The sequence below is a fragment of the Geotrypetes seraphini genome, chromosome 17, assembly GCF_902459505.1.
Source record: "Geotrypetes seraphini chromosome 17, aGeoSer1.1, whole genome shotgun sequence".
In the NCBI taxonomy this organism is placed as follows: domain Eukaryota; kingdom Metazoa; phylum Chordata; class Amphibia; order Gymnophiona; family Dermophiidae; genus Geotrypetes; species Geotrypetes seraphini.
Genome location: NC_047100.1, coordinates 8297476 through 8321501, shown reverse-complemented (window position 1 = coordinate 8321501; position 24026 = coordinate 8297476). Strand labels below are relative to the sequence as shown.

Sequence of the window (24026 nt, the reverse complement as noted above, 5' to 3'; positions counted from 1 at the left end):
ACTAATCTATTAAGAAATCTTTGATGAACTGGGAGCCTTTTTGGAATTCATTAACATCATATGCATGTTGCAGAGGGCTGGATGTTATGCCTCTTGCAGCCTTACCCTAATTGTAACAGGGTTGTAAAATATGCTCTATGTAATTCAGTATTGTTTTAAGATCTCACTGTTATAGCTATTTCCAGCCAGGACATGTGAGATAAGTATTGTGGGAAATGTAGTCTGAGAAACTGTATAAACTATATTTCTATTGGTCTGTATTTCCCTCTCAGCTAAACTTGGATTCCTTTTGTCTATTCTCACTTCCTGGCTATCTCCGACCTCTGCCTGATAAGGTCATTCAAGGTGCTTCCTTTCCTCAGCCACCTAGAGCTAATCTCAGCTCTGATTGGCCTCTCTCTAGTGCCCCCCTTTTCTTACCTGGTGGGTTCCCTGCAGCCACTGTGTGTTGGCAGTCGTGCTGGAACTCACCTCTGACCACATGGTCTGGTCACATGGCAATTTAGGCCACCCTGATGTCTCTCTTTGATTAAACGGACCATCGTTTTCACCCTTTCCGTCTGACCTTTCCCAAGAATCATCCTGTTCCCCTCTCTGGCTCTTGGACTTTTCGGTATGTGCCTCTCCCCTTCCCCTCTACTCTTCAAACCTTTTCACCTCTACATCATACTGGAATAAAGAAGCTGTACCCAGAAGGAATCTTTCCATCTGTCCTCTGAGAAAACTCTACAACTGTGAGTATCTATGTTATATTTACTCAATAAAGTATATCTCAGAAAACAGGAAGAGTATCTGCGTTTGAATCTGCATGGAGGGGTTTAACTCTGCTTAAAATATGACACGTAATCTGGGATTTCATCGTATTAAAGCAGCAAACTGGATTTGTGAAGGTGGACATCTTTGTATTGAATTATCTTTTTTTTTTTTTTTTTTAAATATGTTTATTGAGGAGTCAACAAGAGAGACCAAGAGTACAGAAAGAAGAGAGAGTAAAACACAAGTCAACAGAAATACAATTGGCTAAGCAATAGTGTAAAGCACCTCCAGAAAAACCATTGCACTTAATCCAATGCAGCAACAAATTGGTCCTCAGGGCAACCCCATCAAAATTTTTTGTTTTCACACATAAAACAAACAAATTAACCCCTCAGGAAAATCCCCAAACCAGAATCTCATCATTCACCCGTACAAACACACCATCCTCACACACAGACATACTCTACAACCAAACCCCCATCAGCCAGACCCCCCCCCCCCCCTAAACCCTCCTCGCTGGAAACTATAGGCAGATGTAGAAAAGCCTGCCATAAGGCCAGGTAGGCTAGTACCTCAATATTTGTAGAGTGCTTGTAGTAACTAAGCTCAAAGCGGGCTAACTCATGCATTTGATATATCCAACAATCCAGGGGTATGGCCCCCGTCTGGGTCCAATATTGTAAGATCAATCGTTTGACTGTCAACAGCGTCAGGTAGATAAAGCGCCTCTGAGGAATCGTGAGGCCCTGGAGTATCGGGAGGGTGGGATGGGAAGTAGGACCATTTTGTACGCAACATGTAAAACTAAATACAGTCAAACTTTGGTTTGCGAGCATAATTCGTTCCAGAAGCATGCTTGTAATCCACAGCACTTGGATATCAAAGCGAATTTCCCCATAGGAAATTATGGAAACTCAGACGATTCGTTCCACAACCCAAAAACTTTAATTCAAAATACTACATGTACTCGTATTGCAAGACCTCGCTGATTTAGAACAGTCACTACACTCCTGCAGCGTCAGAGAGGGAAGAACCATTGGCTCAGTTGTGATGATGTGATGCGTGTATACTGTATGTACTCGTATTGCAAGACATTTCTTATATATCAAGTTAAAATTTAATAAAATGTTTTGCTTGTCTTGCAAACCAAGTTACTTGCAATCCAAGGTTTTACTGTATAAGGAAAAGGTTTGGCCAGCACACCCTGTTGCTGATCCTGCTTTTCTTCCAAAGACACAGAAAAGCCTTAGCGGATCAGGACTCTAGAATCATTTTTGAGGGAAAGTGGAGAAAATGGGGCCCCGCCTCCGCCATTCCTTACATTTCAAGATATTCCTTCTCAAAAGTGCCAAGCCCTGAAGAGACATACATTCAAAACAAATCGGTGTATTATTTTCTTACTTTCCTGTGTCTCTCTCTCGGAGGCTCCACCCAGGATTAGTCATGGGGGCAGATGATCTTGTTCTTTGTCAGATGGGAACTGGAAACTTTAGTTAGGTTATTCTTTTATGTGCAGGTCACACAGGACCCACGTCAGAGGGCCGTCTCCGGAAGAACAACAATAGTCAGATAATCAACCCAGATCGCTTGAAAAATGCCAAAGTTTGGGTGGATAAAGCAGTTAAGGTTAGTTCTATCAATGCAAATGTCTGTTCACCAATCCTGTATGTCATATGTGTCTGTCCACCTAAGTGTTTTGCTTGCCTGACTCTTCCACCTTTTTCTTTTTCAAGCAGATTGGATAGATAAAGATTTTAACTCTCGCCATTGATGTCTTATGGTTGACATTTTATCTCTGGAGCTTATATTCTGTAATTCCTCCTGCTTTTCAAAACTGTATCTCTATTATCCATATCTTCCATATTTTTCCCAATCATGTTGCATCCCCCTTCTCCACCTCTTTTTTTTTTATCTCTAGCAAAAGAAAATATTCAGCATCCATGGTCCTTATCCAGTCATCCGGAACAGTTTACGCAACAGAGGCTGGGTGGAGAAAATGTTTCCTAAAGTCTCCAGAGGGGTGCAGAAAAAAAAAACAGCTGATGACGACAATGACAATGATTCTGATGATGATGACGATGGTAAATGGCATTGGGAAGGCAACAGAGTAGCAGCAGATTAGGACATACGTCTGCTAGAGATCAGAGAAAAGGGAAGCCCATGAAACCTGGGAAGCTTGCATTTCCCCTAGAGTTTAATTTACATTGGGTTGTACTACAGTGCGGAAGAGCTTCTTAACGCGGGCAGGCGAGGTAAATGCTCTGTTGCTCTAATCTAATCTAATATTAGTGTGTCGTGCACACCTAAACAGGCTCTAGGCGACTTGAGGAAAGGAAAAGGGTTAGGGTGGAAGGAAGGAGCGGAAGGGGGACAGGAAACATAAAACTTAAGCGAATTAAGTAAAGGTCAGGTGTTAATGATGATCCTAGAAGAACTAATTGTCGAAGAGTGAAGTTTTCAGTTTCTTTCGGAATAGGGTTTCCGTTCTTACAGTCTCTGCGAGATCATTCCAGATTTTGACTCCGAGGAAGGTGAACATAGACTGGAAAATTCTTTTGTACTTGACATTTTTTGTTGAGGAGAGGTTCAATTGGATCCTGTTGAGAATTCTGCGTGAGTTGGACCATGCTTGGAACATGTTTGCTGTTTATATGAGCTAGATCTATACTATCTAATAATGGAGTTATTTTTTATATTTGTTTTATTTTATTTTTACTTTTATTATATTCTGTAAACCGCTTGGACCAGTAAAATGAACGAGCAGTATAACAAGATTAATAAACCATAAACCATGTATCAGTTAAGAGATTGATGAGTGGGACTGCTGAGTTGCCGTAGATAGTGTGATGCACGATACTGGCTGTTTTGAATTTTATACGAGCTGTGATGGGAAGCCAGTGGAGTTGTTTGCGGTAGGTTGAGATGGAGTCATATTTTTTCAGACCAAAGATGAGTCTTACTGCAGTGTTTTGGATAAGTTGCATTTTGTGGGTGAAGGTGGTGTTGATTCCCAGGTAGGCAGAGTTGCAGTAATCCAATTGGGATAGAATCATCGTCTGGACAATGGTGGCAAAGTGATGCTGGTGAAAGTATGGCCTGATGAGTCTTAGTTGTTTCATGGTGAAGAGGGCTTTTTTTCGAAGACGGGATACTTGAGGTTCCATGGATAATGTGGAGTCTAGTATACAGCCTAGAATTTTAGAGGTTTTTTCTATAGTAAGTATGCTGCTCGATTGGAGCGTGATGCTTGTTGGCGCTGCTTGTTGGACATTGTGGAAATAGAGAACCTTGGTTTTGGTGGCGTTTAGTTTTAGTTTTTGAGTGGTTGCCCATGCTTGGATTTTTCTATATTATCAGAGATTTTCTTGGGAGTGTCAGTGATTTCCTGCCACCGGTATGAGGAGTAAGATGTCATCTGCGTATGATATTATGCTCTCATCTTCAAGTTGGATGTCTCCGAGTGAGCTCATGAACAAGTTGAAAAGAATAGGTGAGAGCGGTGATCCCTGTGGAACTCCACAGAAGGCTCTCCAGGTGTTGGAGTAAATGCCGTCTTTTTTGACGGTGTATTCTCTGTTCATGAGGAAGTCGGTGAACCAGCGCAGTACCGTACCTGTTACCCCTATGTGAGAGTTTTGTTAAGAGTAATTGATGATTGACTGAGTCAAAAGCTGCGGATATGTCGAATTGAAGGAGTATGGCCTGACGGCCTGTACTTAGCAGTTGTTTGATTTTGGTTAGTAAGGTCAGGATGAAGAGTTCTGTGTTGTCTCAAACCGAATTGTGTCTGATGAAGGCATGAATGTTGCTCTATGTATGCTGTTAGTTGTTTGCTTATGTGGGTTTCAAGAAGTTTGGTGAGAATGGGGATGCCAACGATGGGCCTGTAATTTGAAGGAGTGGCGAGATCTGTGTTAGAAGATTTAGGAATTGAGGTTAAAGCTATTTTTCTCATTTCTTCCAGTAGGCATCCTTGGTTTAGGGATTTGTTCAGAAGAGAGTTGATCCATATGATAATTTCCTTGGACGCTGATGCGAAGAGGTGGGGGGGGGACAATTGAATGAGCATTGGAGCATTTAGCTCACAAGTCCGCGGTAAGAAGCTCTTCCGCGGTTTAATAAAAGGAGCCCTTATTTATTTATTTAAAAATTTTCGAGACCGCACTATCCTACAATTCTAGCATTACGATGTCAAAATAACAAAACAATAAAAACAACCACAAATGGTGGAAGAACTCAGCACTGTGGAGTAGTCCAGTAATTATCTGTCAGTGAATGTAATTCTTAGATTAGGCCTTTTCAGTAGTAGCTTAAGCCAAGTTATATGTGGCTATGAAAACAACAGCAAAAAAAGACCAGGAGAAAACCCCCTCAATCCAAATGGAACAATGGAAGATGTTGATAGTGCAATTTTATTCAACAAATCGTAAAATCTTCTGCACACCAACATCTTCTCCACTGTGTTGGTTTGTTATGAAAACAACAGTCAGAAAATCAAATCAACACAGATCATTTAAAAAATGCTAACCTTGTAACCTAAACTCCGAGAACTTATGCTACACAGACAGTGGTGCATTTAGAGAGTGATTGACCCCTATATTTATGAATGTACATACTATGTTGGCAGAATCTCTTCATAAAGGCAGTTAACAAAGTCCATAAATAAAGTGTATATTACAATAGATGTCTGTCAGCTGATATCAACAGATGTCTATCTACAGTTATAGAGATGAACCAATCAAAATTAAGGAAACAACTTGTTTAGTTTTATTTTATTTATTAGGATTTATTTACCATCTTTTTGAAGAAATACAGGCAATGGACAATTATAGCAGTACACATGTCAACACAGGTTGAAAAAAGTGACAGCGAAACCTAGAAGGACGCTAGGGTGCATAGGGAGAGGTATGGCCAGTAGAAAAAGGAGATATTGATGCCTCTGTATAAGACTCTGGTGAGACCTCATTTAGAATATTGTGTACAATTCTGCAGGCCGCACCTTCAAAACAATATAAAAAGGATGGAGTCGGTCCAGAGGAAGGTTACTAAAATGGTACGTGGTCTTCGTGGTAAAGCATATGTGGACAGACTTAAATCTCTCAATTTGTATACTTTGGAGGAAAGGTGGGAGAGGGGAGATATGATAGAGACATTTAAATACCTACGTAATGAGTCTCTTTCATTTGAAAGGAAACTGTACAATGAGAGGGCATAGGATGAAGTTAAGAGGTGACAGGCTCTGGAGTAATCTGAGGAAATACTTTTTAATGGAAAGGGTGGTAGATGCGTGGAAGTGTCTCCCAGAAGAGGTGTCTGAATTCAAGAGGGTCTGGAATAGGCACATGGGATCTCTCGGAGACAGAAAGAGAGAATGGTTACTGTGGATGGGCAGACTACATGGGCCATTTGGCCTTTATCTGCCGTCATATTTCTATGTTTCTAACACAGGGAAGATTGATGTGGAGGTGAGGTAATTGTATTTTTTAAGACAGATTTGGGATTTAAATTATCTGCTGCAGAGATAGATTCAGGTTTAGAATATGTGGTAGTGACAAACTCAAATGTATCAATCTGTGTGATCTATAGTCCACCCAAAAACTTACGTTCTGACCTGTCTACATTGTTTGAAATGCTTTTGAATCTCCAGCTAGATATGGATAGTCTCTGTATGTTGGGAGATTTTAATATCCCGACCAATCCAGCTGATGGTGATCTTTATAAACATGATTATTTTATAGAGTTGGTTGAAACATTTTCACTTTTTCAAATTATTGATGAAAGTACTCATGTAGGAGGACATATGTTAGATTTGGTATTTCTTGAAGAAAAACTGAGGTGTGGTCTAGTTGAAGTTCCACAGGTTACTCCCATGTTATGGACAGACCATTACTTGATTGAATTCACCCTTGAATTTGTGTATTCTACAAATATTAAGGAAAACCATACTAAGAAGTTCATTCGACCTTCTTTTGAGATGGAGACCTTATTAACTGCCATGGGAAATGAGTTTGCTCAGCTTGACTTTGAAGGGGATCTTGAATGTCTAGTTACAGAATAGTATAGAACCCTGGAAAGGGCTTTACACAAAGTGGCACCGTTGAAAAACATATGAAAACATTTTAATAGACAGCATAGAGAGGAACATACGAGCGTGGTTTGAAAAGTTCAGTAAAAAATCAAGTTAAACAAATATTTTTTAAAAAAGAGTTATATTTCTCAACATAGTCTCCATCGAGGGCTATTCACTTACCCCTTCTTCTATTAAACTACACTAGCAGTTTTTAGCGCAGAGAGACGCACTGAATGGCCCGCGCTGCTCCCGACACTCATAGGAACTCTATGAGCTGCAGCAGGTGTGATAACACAGATAACCGGATATAGATTAAAGGGATTATAACTATTTTAGCTAAGAGAGGCCAAGTAATCATAAGAGAGGGGGGAAATGAAGTATTTGCGGACTTTTCAACAGAAAAGAAATAGGTCCAAAATCAGAGAGGAAATGTGTAAATTTAAAATATGAAGACTTTAGATGATGAGGACTTCATGTTCACAGCTCAGGACCTTGCCAATATTTTCTGTCATATTACTGGGGGGAAGTGTGGTCTCTAAGGTTCCATACAATGTAGAGAGCTAGCCTGGAAACATATTGCAAACACTGGCGCAAATATGGATGGGCACAACATTTGCTCCCAGTCTGCCATCTCCCAGTGGACACATAGTCCAGGGAGTAAGCCCAGCTCACTAAGGTTCCTGTGGTGTCAGATCCACAATTGCTGGATCCTAGGAAGAGTGAGATTTCAGAACGAAAAGTGAGCATAACTTTAGAATTCCCCTATTAGGTCAGACCAAAGGTCCATCTAGCTTCCAACAGTGGCAAAGTGAAAGGGAAATAATGAAAGGGCTAAAATACTAAGTGAATCTTCCTCAAGGTTGGTCCTGTCAGCAGGCTGACTAGGTGTCCACTTAGGTAGCAGAATTTGGGGAGTGGTGGCATGGCTCTTGTGCAGCAAAACCTTCCAGTACAGGCCCGTGCTCAAGCCCTGCCATATCTCACCCATTGGAGGCGGACACGATGTTTATGTTTAAATGTGTTGATGTACAGCGCTGCATATGTCTATCAGTGGTGATAGAAGTTTATTTATTGATTGATTGATAGATATACTGCCATTTCCAGCACATGGATCACAGTGGGGGAAAGGGAACTGGGGGGATACATTGGACATGGGTTAAAGAGAGATGCGATGCTAGGCACATGGAGGGATAAAGAGAAATGAGATTTGGGACATGGAGAGGATAGAGAAAGGGAAATTTTGTCCATGTATTGTATTGTCCTTTGAAATATTTGACAATGCGTGAACATAAAATTTTAAATAAATAAATGAAAAACTTGACATGAGATGCTGGACATGTGGGGAGCAAAGAGAGATGATGCTGGACAAGGGGCAGGGGAAGAAAAGATGAGATGCTGGACGCTTTGGGAGGGCTACAGATGGGGAAGATGAGACTTCACTATGAGAATTGTGTGCAATTCTGGTCACCTTATCTCAAAAAAGATATACCAGAATTGGAAAAGATTCAAAGAAGGGCAACCAAAATTATTAAAGGACTGGAACTCCTCTTATATGAGGAAAGGCTTAAAAGATTAGGGTAGAGAATGACACGGGGACAAATTTGTCCCCGTAGGATTTCAATTTTCCCATCCCGACCCCTCGAGTTTTGTCACTGTCCCTGACACATTCCTGTAAGCTCTGCCTTAACCGCACAAGCCTCGAACACTTATGATTTAAGGTGTTTGAGGCTTGTGCAGATGAGGACGGAGCTTGCAGGAATGAGGCAGGGACAGAAAAAGAACTCGCCGGGACAGGGCAGGAAAATGAGTTCCTGAGGGGGCGGGGAAAAATTTGTCCCTGTGTCATTCTCTACTTGGGAGAACAGTATAGAAAACTGAATAAATAGATAGTGTGAAAAGTTTCAGCCTCTGATAACCAGACAAGAGCTGGTATTGTGACATCATAATGCCTCATTCCACCAATGCCTAGGAGCCAACCTCATCAGTGATGTCACAATAGCTTCATTGTCCTTTACTTAGCTCACTTTTACTATGGGTTTGATTTCTAGAGTGGTGCAGTCAGGGCTCTTCAGTTTAGAGAAGAAATGGCTGAGGGAAGATATGATAGAATATACAAAATCCTGAGTGCAAAAGGACATATAAATATAAATTTATTTTTTACTCTTTCAAAAGTACAAAGACTAGGGAACACTCCATGTAGTTACATGGTAATACTTTTAAAACTAATAGGATGTGATAACAGCAGTTAGCATATCTGAATTAAAAAAAAAAAAGGTTTGGACAAGTTCCTGGAGAAAAAGTCCACAAGATGGACATGGGGAAATCCACTACTTAATCCTAGGATCAGTAGTATGGAATGTTGCTGCTCGTTGGGATTCTGCCAGGATCTTGTGACCTGGACTGGCCATCATTGGAAGCAGGACACTGGGCTAGATGGACCATTGTTCTGACCTAGTATGGTTATTCTTATGAGATGCTGGACACAGGGGAAGGGAGGAGAAGATGCTGGACATAGGGGGGAAGGGGAGGGATCAGGGCTTGAGCTGCTCTTAGGGCGGAGTACATGGCTAAAAGTTCACCTAGGGCAGTGGTAGGCAATTCCAGTCCTCAAGAGCCGGAGCCAGGTCAGGTTTTCAGGATATCCACAATAAATATGCACGAGATAGATTTCCATCTCAAGGAGGCAGTGCATGCAAATCTACCTCGTACATATTCATTGTGGATATCCTGAAAACCTGACCTTGCTCCGGCTCTCGAGGACCGGAATTGCCTACCCCTGACCTAGAGCATTAGAAACCCTTGGGCTGGCCCCTAGGTATACTGTAGGTCTGAAATACCTCTGGAGATTTTTAAGACAGCCATATGTAAACCTGACCATAAACTCTCTACCTTAGATGACGATGGTGAGGAAGATGATGAAAGAGATGATCCAGATGGAATTTATAATCTCATGGTTAGTTATTACATTCTTGTACTCCTTGGTGTTATTTGCATGATAAAGAGTCCTGACTTAGGGCACTAAACTGTTTTATTTGCTCTTCAATAATAAGTTACAATGCTGTAATGCAGCATTAGTTAGGTGGTATAGTTCATTGCTATTTAAATACTATAAAGTGGCTTCACGTGCACACTGCAAGCCACATTATAGTCAGTAAAATAACCCCAGCACAAAGCTTGTTATTATACCACTTGGAAGCATCTTAAAGGGACCAGCTGCTGTACCAAATAGATGTGGTCAGAGCATCCTTCCCTCCCCCCCAATCTAATCCCCTCTTGCGGTTCTCCCCAAATAAAAGTTTCTTTGCCCTGAAATGGAAACAAACCTTGCGGTAGTACCACAAGACTGCCACTAGCAGAAACATTGGGCTGGGCCTTGATTTGAGAGGGCTGCAAGAGAAGGGTTAGAGCAGGGGTGCCCACACTTTTTGGGCTTGCGAGCTACTTTCAAACTGACCAAGTCAAAATGATGTTCCAACAATAAAATTTTATAAAACACAAAGCACACTGTACGCAGAGAATATGTTAATTATCATTTATATTCCGCGGGTTTTCAAAGAGGTCAAAGCAGCTGACTTTACGCAATGTCTCCTCAGTAACAACTATACAAAAAATAGACAAATATACCCCCTCCCTTTTTACTAAACCGTGATAGCGGTTTTTAGCTCAGGGAGCTGTGCTGAATGTCCTGCGCTGCTCTCGATGCTCATAGGCTCCCTGTGCTAAAAAACGCTATTGCGGTTTAGTAAAAGGGGGCCATAGTGCAAAATATAGACAGCAGATAAAAATTCTCAAAACGTACACATTTTGATCACTAAATTGAAAATAAAATCATTTTTCCTACCTTTGTGGTCTGGTGATTTCATGAGTCTCTGGTTGCACTTTCTTCTTCTGACTGTGCATCCAATATTTCTTCCCTTCTTTCAGCCTCCTGTATGCTTCCTCTCCTCCAGATCTCATTCCCTCCCCCAACTTTTTCTTCCTCTCTCCCTGCCCTCCTCCCCTTTCTTTCTCTCCATCTTTCTTTCTGTCTCCCTGCCCCTTTCTTTTTGTCTCCCTGCCCCCCCTTTATTTCTGTATGTCTGTCTTTCTCTCTCCATGCCCCCTTTCTGTCTGTCTCCCTGTCTTTCTCTCTCCATGCCCCATTTCTGTCCGTCTCCCTGCTCTCCCCCAAGCCACTGCCGCCGCCATCCGGGAACAGGCCGCCACCGCTGCCGCCATCAGGAAACAGGCTGCCGTTGTAAAGAGGACACTGAAGCGCCGGGCCAACCAACCTTCCCCATCTGACGTCAATTCGGGATTTTGTAGACTTGAATCATGTTTACTTCCATTTTCAGTGTAAGATCTTTATTCTGACACACACAACCAGTGGCATAGCGAGGGTGAGAAGTGTCCACCATCTCCGCCCCCTGCTCCTTCCCCGATCCCACCTGCCATGTGTGCCCCTTCCCTTCTCCCATACTTCTAGTTGAAGTTGTTGCTCACGGCAGTCAACAACATGCTCCTCGCGACCCTGTTGGCTCTCCCTCTGACATCACTTCCTATGCACGTCACCTGTCCCGTTCCCATGAGTTTTGTCACTGTCCCTGCCCCATTCCTGTAAGTTCTACCTTAACTGCAGGATTTTAAAGTGTTTGTGGCTTGTGCAGATGAGAACAGAGCTTACAGGAATGGGACAGGAAAAGAACTCGCTATGATGGGATGGGAAAATGAGTTCCCGCGGGGACAGGGAAAAATTTGTCCCCGTGTCATTCTCTACCTCAAATTAAGCTACAGGGTCGTCTGTAAGTCTACATGGTCTGGTGCAGTCTCATCACCTGCCTGCCCAAAGATGAGGGTTTTATTCATGTTTAAAAATAAATTATTCTAAGTACCCCTGGAAAAGCTTTGCATATATTTCTTTTTGAAGATGAATTTTATGATTATGTAAAGATGCTCAGATGTTTTATAATATTTTTTTTTTTTGGGGGGGGGGTTTAATGTGTACTGAGATTGTATTTTATTGTTTGTTATTTGCTCATTGTGCATGTTTACATTTGTCCCCGCCTAGCCTTGTAGATAGGTGGGCTACAAATAATTGTAAATAAATAAATTTCTTATACATTCCTTATTTTCTAGCCCTACCTGGCCGAGAATCTGCTACTGATGTCCTTTACCGCTTTTTAAATTTCAGTCTCGTCTTCTTAAAAATGAAATAGTCTATTTTTTCTGGACAACACGTCGAGATGCAGTCGATTGTAGATGCCTACGAAAGGAGCAGATGACAAACCATTATGCTAAGGCCGGATCATTCACAACCAAGGTGAATGCTGAAGTTTCAAGTTTCTTGATTATTTGTCTAAACATGGGTATGCTAAGTAGGTTTTGCTAACTTGTTCTAAGAGTTTGTTGGCTGCAGTAGGGGGCTAATATACATGATAAGAAAAGAAGGAGATGCTATTGTAGATGTACCCCCTATCCTAGGCAGTGTTGGTGGTCCTTATAAAGTGTGTCCATTGCTTTTTATATTATCCGCTTGATTCCATAATCTTTCATGCACATTTCTATGCATGGCACGCTAAATTGCACACGTGGGTTATAGAATACACTTATTATTCGGAAAATTAGTCACCAGTGATAATTGGAGTTAATTGATATTAAGTTGCAGTTATGCGTGTAAGTGCATTTAGGGCTAGATGCAATAAAATAGGGGTAGGGTACTCCGGTCCTCGAGAGCCGTATTCCAGTCGGGTTTTCAGGATTTCCCCAATGAATCTGCATGAGATCTATTTGCATGCACTGCTTTCAATGCATATTCATTGGGGAAATCCTGAAAACCCGACTGGCATACGGCTCTCGAGGAACGGAGTTCCCTACCCCTGCACTAAAAGATACCAACTTGATCGCTGTTGGCCGATTTTCTGGCTGATTCTCCAGCAGCGATTGATGTGCTATCAAGTTTGCATGCAAACATGACCGATCAATCGCTCAGTGAGCAATTGACACATGTGCAAAGCCCTAATAGCAGTGACAGGTGAAGCTTAGGTTAGGGCTTCCTGGTTGTTGTTTTTAATGGCACAAATGTTTGTGTGTTACATACGCACAATCTGTCCCATAACAAAAAGAAAAAAAAGCCCCCACCCCGTGCCAGGCACCTCCCAGCCACCATCCCCCCCACTGAACCCCTCAAAAATGGCAGGATTGGCTTGACCAATCAGGGCCTTAGGCTTCTCCCTCAGTATCCTGGATACAGAGGGAGGTGCCGAAGGCCTGATTGACTCAGACGCCTGCCATCTTGAAGAGGTTGGCCTGCCGGCAGGAGGGAGTGAACATCCCTTCTGATGGTCTTCTAAAAAAGGTATGGGGGGGGGTCAGAGGGGAAAATAGCTCACTAGACCATCAAGCTTGGTGGTGGGGGGCTGTCGAGGGGAGCTTGCTGCTGGTGGAGGGATCTTACTGTTGGGGTACCGGGGGGGGGGGATGGAGATGGGAAGATGGAGCTTGCTGGGGAGAGGGGTGTTGTTTTTTTTAAAGGCACAGCTTTTAAGTTTGTATGTTGTGCACACACAACAGTTGTGCCCATTTAAAAAAAGCAGCCTTTGATCTCTCTGCTTACCGGTTCAGGCAGGGAGAGCAGGGGCTGCTTTTTTTTGATAGGTAGGCAGGCAGGAGGAGGAGCTGGGCTAGCAATTTTTCTTCTGAGCACAGCTCCTCCCCTTTCACCAGCGATTTTAAGCACCTATGCATGTAATTTGCATGCTATTATGTTGAATATCGCCAGTAAAACAAAAATCACTCCCACCGAGGTATTTTTTTTTTTTTACCGTGGTATCAGAGCTCAGAGAATCTGGCTCCTAGTCATTTAGGCCCTGTTGTCATTGGCATAAATGCTGGTGCCCAAATGTTTGTCATGTGGACAGGTGCTACACATGATTCAATAAACTACACCTAGCTCTGGAGGTGGTTTATAGAGCTGTACTAAATGCTGGCCTTTTCATCGCCAATTTTTCAGGCAACATATATAGAATTTACTCCTAAGCTTCTAGAATAAGAAAATAAGAATTGCCATCCTGGGACAGACCGAAGGTCCATCATGCCCATATCCTGTTTCCAGCAGTGGCCAACCCAGGTCCCAAGTACCAGGCAGAAACCCAAAGAGCAGCAACATTCCAGAGCTGAGAATGTGATGTCATAATGCCTCATTCCACCAATGCCTAAGAGCCAACTTCATCAGTGATGTCACAATGGCTTGATTGCCCTATACTTGGCTCATATAAAAACGTAAGAGTTGCCATATTGGATCAGACCAATGGTCTATCAAGCCCACTATCCTGTTTCCAACAGTGGCCAACCTAGGTCCCAAGTACCTAGCTAGATCCTAAGTAGAAAAACAGATTTTATGCTGCTTATCCTAGGAATTTGTGGATTTCCCCAAACCATCTCAATAATGGCCTACAGACTTCTCTTTTAGGAAATTATCCAAGCCTTTTTTAAACCCTGCTAAGCTAACTGATTTCACCACATTCTCTGCAAAGAATTTCAGAGCTTCATTCCACATTGTGTGAAGAAATATTTTCTCCGGTTTGTTTTAAATCTACTACTTAGTAGCATTATCGCATGCCCCCTAGTCCTAGTACTTTTGGAAAGAGTAAACAAGTGATTCACATCTACCCTTTCCACTCCACTCATTATTTTACAGACCTCTATTATATCACCCCTGAGCAGCCAAGTTGTAGCATTTACACCAGCCATTCACATGGTGGAAGCAGTGGACCTAAATGTTGGTGGGTTGCTATGGCTTTGCACTAGTATTCTATAAAAACAATTAGGCACATTATTATCCTTATAGAATTTGCACTTGGCAAACAGCATTATATTGCTTAACTTTAGGCGCCCTGTGGAGAATATGGATTAGTCAGAAATGTTCAGGGAGGAATCTGATGTTAAGCTGAATTGTTCTATCAAGGTGGGACTGTGTCTCAATTTGCGGAATCTGCACTGGTTTGATGAAGCCGACGCCGACACCTTTTTCCCCCGATGCTACAGGCTAGGTGCTGAGGACGAGAAACAAGCATTTATTGGTAAGAAAGGACATTCTCTGAACTTACATGTTGTATCTTTGGTACCTAACAAAGCATATGTAAACCTGTCAGTAGTCAGGGCCAGATTTGAATTGTGAATGCCCGTGGACATCTGGGGTGGGGGTGGGGGTGGGGGGGGAAGAGAGATGGCTCACCTCTCCTGAAAACTCAACTTTTGTAAAAGCATTTATGTAACTGTAAAAGTGGATAGATGGAAGGAATTTATTAGCCTGTGGGCAATATATATATATATATATTTTGTATGTTATGATTTGTTGGCCATTTATTTTATGAATTTTAATTTCATGGAAACGGACTAAGTTTTAGGCGATGGATACGTTTTAAAAATAAATTTAAAAAATCCCTGTCCAGCTATTCTCCTGGCCTGGTGTTCTCTCTCACCTTTGCCATGGTGACGTTGGTCACGTAGAACGAGATCATCGGAGCCCAACTACAGCATCTCCATAAAGAAACTATAGCCTGGGATCTGGCAACCCTTACCCACTGAGAGTCATTGTAGGGCATGTCAGCACACAAGCACTGGTAGGTCCCATGCTGAATTGTCTTGCTCAGGCCTATTTTGTTCTACAGAAGCAAAGGATAATAATAATCATTTATTTTCTTATATACCGCCAAAGCCATGGTAGTTCGAGGCGGTTTACAACAAGAGGCGCTGGACAGTCAGCGATAAGTTACAATATAGAATCGTTGAATAAAAGTACACTGAAAGCAAGGATAGTCTTACAGACAAGTGGGCTAACCCATTTATCATACCTATGTCTATTTGACCAATGGAGACGACCCATTCAATCACATGCAAAAATCTGAAATTCACTTTCTTTTAGCTTAGTCCATAGATAAATATTGATATAAGAACATAAGAATAGACTTATTGGGTCAGACTAATGGTCTATCAAGCCTAGTAGCCCTTTCTCACGGTGGCCAATCCAGGTCACTAATACTTGGCCAAAACCCAAAGAGTAGCAAGATTCCCGAATCCCAAAAAGTAACAAAAGATTCTAGAACCCAAAGAGTTATCAAGATTCCAGGCAGAATCTCAAAGAATAGCAAGATCCTGGAACCCCAAAGAATGGCAACATTCAGTGCTACCGATCCAGGGCAAGCAGTGGCTTCCCCCCATGTCTTTCTCAATAATAGACTATGGACTTTTCCTCCAAATCCAAAAAACCACAAATCCACAAAACTGAGGTTTAGCATACTTTCCATAGGATCATCCAAATGGCACTTCAGAGGCAGGCCCAGAGTAAGACACAACAGTGGTGCCAACCTCCAGTGCCTATACAACTTGGCACCTAAGGCTAGCGAGGTTGAGAGGTATCCAGGGCAATGGCACCCCTCCCCTTCCCTCTTCTCCAACTCCCACCTCCACACACTCCTTCCCTGCCCCCCGTACCTCTGCAACATCCCTGGCGCGAGCAGTAATCCCCAACCTGCTGTCGCACTAGTGTCAGCTCTTCTTTGATGTCACTTCCTAGGTGTGGGTCCAGGAAGTGACGTCAGAGGAAGAGCCAATGCTGGCAGGTTGGGGGGGGGGGTTGCTGCTCACACCAGGAATGTTACGGCAGTATTGGAAAATGGAAGCGGTGCATGTGCATGGCCGTGGAAGGGGATGGAGAGGAAGACGGGTGCCTGTGCCCTCACCAAAGTGGCCCCCTCCCCCTTTTACTATGCCACTGCTAAGACAGTTTCCTATGTTGCCTGTACTAAATCCAAGCCTGGGACTAGTTATTATTTTTCTATTTCCATTATTTCTAGTATCATCAAAGGATACTAGGACAACATTAATGCAAGAGAAAACAACATTAGCTTTGAGCCCGAGAGGCTGCAAGTTCTGAGTGTAGGAAAGTTGTGATGTGGTTGAAGAAGAGAGTATTTCACCGATGAGTTTGTTGACTGTCGGTAGCTAATTCTTCAGTGTTTCCCCTTCAGAGGATTTTTGGCTGACTGCTGCCAGAAGCATTCTCAAATTGGTGGTGCAAAAAGACAAAGAGAGGCATATATCAACAAACCAAGACGTTTTCCTTCAAGATCGCAGGCAGCCAGGTAACTCACTGCGTTATGGCTCTGTTAGGCTGAGAGTAATATCAATTGCATAGACAAACATTTTTAAGTTCCTGGCTTTCCTTTTAGAAGAAAAATATCCCGTGGACATTCACTCCCCATCAGATCAACAGATACCAAAGCACTGTTTGCCATCAACCCTACCCACAGCCCCACCTCACACACACATCACCTATTCTATATAAGCGTACATATATCAACAAAAAGTAGAGTTTTACCTTCTCCTTGGCGCAATTCCCATCTCCCATTTACTTATAGAACATGAGCACAATAGAGATCAATTAAACTTCTTTGATACATAGAAACACAACATAACAGACCTCGCGTGAACCTCTCTTGTGTCATAAACATAGACCTGCCTAACTCAGCTCTGGCACGTACTAAGGCATGGAGATTACTCGCTCCTTGACATTCAAAGTCGGCATTTTGCACCAACCCTAATGACCCTTCACATTGTTATTCCACTCTGCTAAGCTAACTTCCATCCTTACCTTCACTAATATCTGATACAGTGCCTCTGCTTTGCAAATATCAATATTTTCACACAAGAGTTGCAACTGAAATCTGGTTGTACCAACCCAACACACCCTTACCCTTCCCCTCCAAACACACCAGCGGGCTAAGGCCCACCCAACAACAGCACCTGTGTCCAGCTCGGTAATCGGCAGCTGCTTCCTGAGCCTCCAGTGCTAGTACTCTGCGCATGCTCACTTTTCATACATGTGGAGAAAATGAGTAGGCACAGGGGTGCTGGCGTTAGCAGCCTAGGATGGAGCTGCCGACCGCCAAACTGAACATCGGTGTGTTGGCTGCCATAAGGGAAATCTTCAACTTGGCGGGATCCCCTCCAGCTCCAGTCACTTATAATTTTATTTAGAAGGTTGAGTTTCAGCGGCAGGGAAGTGTCTTGGGGGGAGAGGAGAGAGCACTCTTTTTGTGGCTACCCATTCTCCTCTTAGGCCCACCCAAAATCCGCTCTTTGACTACGCTACATTTCTTTAAGCATCTACCATTAGCAATTTTTTTCCCTTACAGAAGGTAAAAAGGCTGGTAAGAAGAAAGGAGATCGTGTTTCGTCTCAGTTAATCGAGATGGCTCTATGCACCTGTGACGAATATCTCAACAGCCTGGAACACGAGGATATCGACACGCAGAATAAATCACCATTCAATTTGTCCAACTCTCAGTGGGAGAAGTTTCTGCAGAGCTATTACCAAGTTATTCAGTATGTAGCAATATGTGGCCATTACAGAGAATGACAAGGAGACAAATTTGTCCCCGTCCCCGTGGGATCTACATCCCTGCAAGCTCTGTCCTCATTTGCATAAGCCTTGAATACTTTATGGATCCCACAGGGGCAAATTTGTCTTAAAGGGAACTGTTTAGCCAGGTAGTATGATCATGATTTCTAAGCCCAAATGGTTATAACGTACAAATAACTCCACTATGCATTGCGTCTGCCACAGACTTGTCAAGTTTGTTGCCACACTCCGATTTGGTGTATTATATGTACAATACAGGAAAGTATGTTCTCGTATATGAATCCTCTTCTAGGCCGTTTATCCCTTTTTTGTCAAAGAATGTCGTTTTTCTGGTGACATGGTGTGTCTCTTGCTCTATACACTTCAGGTACAGTAGAACAGCCAGATCCTTATAGTGAAAGATGATTCTTTCCTCCTTGAACAAGGACTAAGGTTCACCAATAAGGTCTTCCACTGTTTGTCTCTGCTCCTAGTGATGGTGCAATCATAGAACGGACGGAGGCTTACACAAAGCAATGTGAACGTGCCCTGGATCAGCTGAGATTAGTGACCCCTCAGCTGAACATTGAGGGAGTCCGAAATGTCTGGATTGTAAAGCCAGGAGCAAAATCCCGTGGCAGAGGTAAGCAAAGGATAATTGTGTACCAAAGCACATGGCCGACTGCTGAGGCATGAAGGGCTCCTTTGCATGGCTTCAGCCAGACCATAAAGGTTTTGCTTATAGATGTCCATATAGCCATTTTCCCCACATAACATTCCATCACCATGTACTCTGCTTTATCAGTGAACTTTTTTTTAACCTCAAAGAGACATAACGATGATGGCAGATAAAGGCCATGTGGCCCCCCCCCACCCCTCCAACTGCCCATTTCTTGTGCCACTGACATATCCCAATTTAACCTCAATATCCCTTCATTAAAAATAATTGGCACACGCCGTACTACCATTTTTTCTGTAACAGCCCCAACGATTTGGAACTCTCTTCCGCTTTATTTAAAAATGGAAAATCATTTAAAAACATTCAAAAGCAACTTAAAATGCTTCCTTTTTAAATATGCTTTTAACTGAAGTTTTATTTTATTTCAAAGTTGATTTTAACTGATGTCATTTTAGTTTTTTTTTGTTTTTTTTAACTCCCTGCCCTTTTGTACTTGCCATTAATGTTTCTTCCATTTACTATAGCTATTGTATTTCCTCCCTTTTGTTCGTTCGTCCACAATAACTTTGCATGTATTATTGTTCGCTTTGTAGTTTTTAGAAAGTATGTATTAACTGTAATATTGTTTGTCTAAAGGAAAAAATTTTTTTACTCTGTACAACGCTTTGTAGAATTGATAAAGCGTTTAATCAAATAACTAAATAAACAATAAACAATGTATTGATGCCTCTCCTTTGAGCATGAAGGTGAGAAATTGCATTTCAATCTTTTTCTGATAGGGATAATTTGCATGGACCGCTTGGATGAGATGCTCAAACTGGTGGACTGTAACCCCACAGTGGTCCTGGACGGCAAATGGGTGGTGCAGAAGTACATTGAGAAACCCCTCCTCATCTTTGGCACAAAGTTCGACCTAAGGCAGTGGTTTCTAGTGACAGACTGGAACCCTTTAACCATTTGGTTCTATCGGTACAGCTACATACGTTTCTCCACCCAGCCATTCTCTCTGGACAACCTGGACACGTAGGTGTGACTAGAGAGCACGCGTGGGACACGAGAACTGGGACTGCCATATTCCTGCTGTTAACTGTGTCTCTCTGCACACCTTCCCCTTTTCACTTACAACTTTTGTGCTCAGTGAATTTGATAAGAGCTCCCTATCAATTAAGCAAAATTCATTACATGTAATGGATGTCCTTTGTTGACCACAAGGAAATGCAGCCACAGATGAGGGTAGTGTCATCCAACTAATGCAAGCGATGCAGAGACACTGCCAGCGCAATTAATTTAAGTTTCCTCTCCACTAATGCTCCAGTGCCAGAAACATTTAATTAATTTGGAAACAAGATCTCAATAATCTAGTTCAGGGGTAGGCTCCCAGGAGTCAAAAAATTACATGCTTTTGATTGTAAATGTGTTTATCTCTTTTTAAATGCTTGAGTGTTTTTTAAGATTGGCTGTCTAGTTTCCAAAATTATTCAAGATTCTGTTCCTTTATATTTTTTTTCATTTGATTTCTGACATAATCTAGATCAGGGGTAGGCAGTTCCGATCCTCGAGGGCCACAGGCAGGTCAGATTTTCAGGACATCCACAATGAATATGCATGCGCTGCCTTCTTGAGATGCAAATCTATCTCATGCATATTTATTGTGGATGTTCTGAAAACCTGACCTGCCAGTGGCTCTCGAGGACCGGAACTGCCTACCCCTGATCTAGATTATGTCAGAAATCAAATGAAAAAAAATATAAAGGAACAGAATCTTGAATAATTTTGGAAACTAGACAGCCAATCTTAAGAAAACACTCAAGCATTTAAAAAGAGATAAAACACATTTACAATCAAAAGCATGTAATTTTTTGACTCCTGGGAGCGAGTATGGTTTTGGGGGGAAGAGGGGTGGAACCAGGAAGTGTGATATTTTGATTGAGATGAAAATCTGAAAAGATCTTTGGTAATATCTTCAGACGTGAATGAAGCACCACCTGCTTAAAATAGAACTGAAGATATGTCCAGAACACTGCAGTGAGATTATTCCATCACTGTTCTAAGATCAATCACATCTCACCCTTCTAAGATCAGAACACATGCTTCCGGGGTCACATCGCACCCCCTTTAAATATAATAGCCTTTCCCACCAGATTCTATCGAGTGGTCTTCCCTCGTTTTTATATAAATCTTCTGGTCCCATACTCGCCTCAAAGAATCTTACGCTCCTCACAACAGCAGTTATTAGTCATTCCTTCATTTAGACAACTTTTTCTGGATTTCCATAGGAATTCTTTATTCTCTGTTATGGCTCCTGCTCTCTGGAATTCTTTGCTTCTATTAAGGCACAATTAAAGGCATACTACTTCTCTTTGGCCTTTAGCTCTTAACTTAATTCCTCCCGATGGCTACTTTTCTTCGGTGTGGACAGATTTAAATTCTTTGTCCCTCCCTTACCACATTGTTCATCCCTCTCCCCAACCTTTTTATTTTTATTGTAATCCCCGATTCCCTCTTTCCTCATGTTCTCAATTGTCTTCCTTTACATTTTGTCTTCTTTCTGTTCTTACCCTATTTGGTTTTTAAATTTTTTTTTATTGTAAACCGTTTAGATTTCCCATCTGGTTTTATATTTGCGGTTACATTACTCCTCTGTTGAAAAATACCCACTGGCTTCCCAGTCATCATCGGATCATCTATAAAATGGCCCTCCTTACGTTCAAGACCCGTCAGACTAATGCACCAGCATTTATTGACAGACTACTCATTCCAGATGACTCCCCTAGAATTTTAAGATCCTCATCACAATTTACCCTTAACGTTCCATCTCTAAAAATAATTGGCACTCGTCGTTCATACATTTTCTCCGTAACAGCACCCACTATTTGGAACTCACTACCTTTACAGTTAAGAGTTGAACAAAACTTGGTTAAATTTAAGAGCAGCTTAAAATGCTTCCTTTTTAAAGATGCATATGATTAATGTATCTGACTCAATTTTGATGTATCTTATACAATCTTAATTCACCTTTATTTCTTATCAATTCTAAAATTCTCCCCTATCTTTTTCCCTCTGTTTTTAATTTATTATTTTTTTTAATTGTAATTTTCTTCCACACTTCCCTTTTGTTTTATTCCTCCTTCCTACCTTAGTATGTCTGCCTTGTATTGTCCTTACCCATTATTTATTTTTGATTTTAATTGTACAACGCTTTGAAATATATATTGTAAAGCGTTTTATCAAATTTTAAATAAACTATATTAAATAAGTTGAACTTGGGAATAACATACTATTGCCAGCCCAGAAGTTCACTCTCTTGGCATGCTGATGTAATGTCGGTCAGGAAAAGTGATTTCCAACTGAGATTAAAAAAGATGCATCTAAAGAGTTGTACCAACAAGATATTAAGATCCCAAAATGGAACAGGCTTCCTACATAAGTTATTGCATAAAATGAGCTTTTAAGGGATGAACCAATATAGGTCTGCCAATCCTATGTCTGTTTAAGTGGAAATGGCTGATAGATGCACTTGGAGAGAGTGAGTTGCAGGCTGAAATTAATGGAGCTAAGTAAAGGATGTTTTGATGATTATGCTCAACTTACTTTGCAAACTGACTCCATATCAACTGGTAAGATTTAACAGTTGAAGGCTTTTTTGAGGCTAACAGGATGTCCTGTATCTCCAATGAGACTGGGTGTTTTGAGAGCAAGTATCTTTCAGTATCTATGCCTTGAAATTGAGGAAATTCACACAGGGGTGCAATAGGTACTGCTCCTTTGCTACATTTGCTCGTTTATGTACAATAGGTGACTTCATGGTGTGTAGGCACGTTCAGTTGTGACCCCCCAGGAAAAGCAAATGATCTAATGACAGCGCAATTAGCACAAGGGAACCAAATTTGATAAAACCAATAAGGTGTTATTTATGTATTCAATTTTCCATACTGTTCTCCTAGATGAGCTCATGAATTTATTTAGGTACTCAAGCATTTTTTTGCTGTCTGTCGAGGTGGGCTCACAATCTACTGGGGGGATTGAGTGGCTTGGCCAGGGTCACAAAGAGCATCGTGGGTTTGAACCCACAACCTCAGGGTGCTGAGGCTGTAGCTTTAACCACTGCGTCACACACTCCCTTTATGAGAATGATAGTAGCTCTATACCAAATTACTTTCTGTACAACCTTGGAAATTATCAGAAAAGGTGGGATGGGCATAAAGAAGCTAGTTTATGTCTGTTATGTTGATTCTGAAGGAAAGTTGCTGGAGTCTATTAGATCCATTGAAATTTTAGCTGCCATTACCAAAGTTACAGATATCTTGTAGCTTAAGAGGTAAGCCAGGAACTGAAGCTGTCGTGTGACCTAAAATTATGAGAGTTTTACAGGCTTTTTGAATTTTTGCATTGCAAATTTTGTGACAAAAAGAGATAATTGTCAAAATTCAGTCTTCTAGGAAAAAGCCCTTCCCTTGGGAGGTTACAATATGAAAGAGCAGAGGAGTACTAACTGTTAGTGTAATGGACTGAAACAGGATTCGATTCCCACTGCAGTTCCTTATGACTCTGGGCAACTGTTCTAACCCTCATTATTACCCTGGTACAAAATTTAGACTGTGAGCTCACGAAGAACAGAGAACGTGAACGACCTGGGTTTCACTACTGAAAGGTGGCATACCAAGAATCTAATCAATATGATACTTTAGGGATGAGACAAAGTACAGTTTGTTTTGTTTTTGGAAAAGCCCCTTCCAATAAAGCAGTCACAATCTTCAACCAGCATTGTACCAAGAGCTTTGTAAACAATGCAGGCACAAATATGAGGGATGCAAAAATTGTTCCTAGCCTACCATCTTTGGTGTCATCTTTCTTCGATATAGGCAAGAACAGTGATCTTCTCCAATCAGTTGACCGTGTATTTTCATTCCAAATCTGTTGACACAGTTGAGTGAGGGCCATGATAGCACCAGGTAACTTGTTTTTCGATAAAGCTTTAATTGCTGCTATGACTTCTTCTTTTAAATTATCTGGTTCTTCAGCTTCAGTTTCCAGTTCAATTTCCCCAATGTTATCCTCATTGCCTTGTTTGTATACATTTTCCGTATATTCTTTCTGGATCATTCAATATCATTCCATTGGCATCTTTAAGCATCCCCAAT

General features: G+C 41.7%; 1 protein-coding gene across 1 annotated transcript in view; it reads left to right on the top strand.

Moving 5' to 3' along the window:
• The window catches only part of LOC117351380, a 65850-nt gene that overhangs the window by 29002 nt on the left and 12822 nt on the right, over positions 1–24026 (top strand). Inside the window, exons 9-17 of the mRNA XM_033926606.1 lie at positions 2273–2382; positions 2675–2837; positions 9721–9779; positions 11997–12125; positions 14769–14883; positions 16834–16947; positions 18001–18190; positions 18701–18849; positions 19665–19908. Of these exons, the coding sequence (XP_033782497.1) occupies positions 2273–2382; positions 2675–2837; positions 9721–9779; positions 11997–12125; positions 14769–14883; positions 16834–16947; positions 18001–18190; positions 18701–18849; positions 19665–19908 (1273 nt within the window). The remainder of the gene's footprint in view (positions 1–2272; positions 2383–2674; positions 2838–9720; positions 9780–11996; positions 12126–14768; positions 14884–16833; positions 16948–18000; positions 18191–18700; positions 18850–19664; positions 19909–24026) is intronic.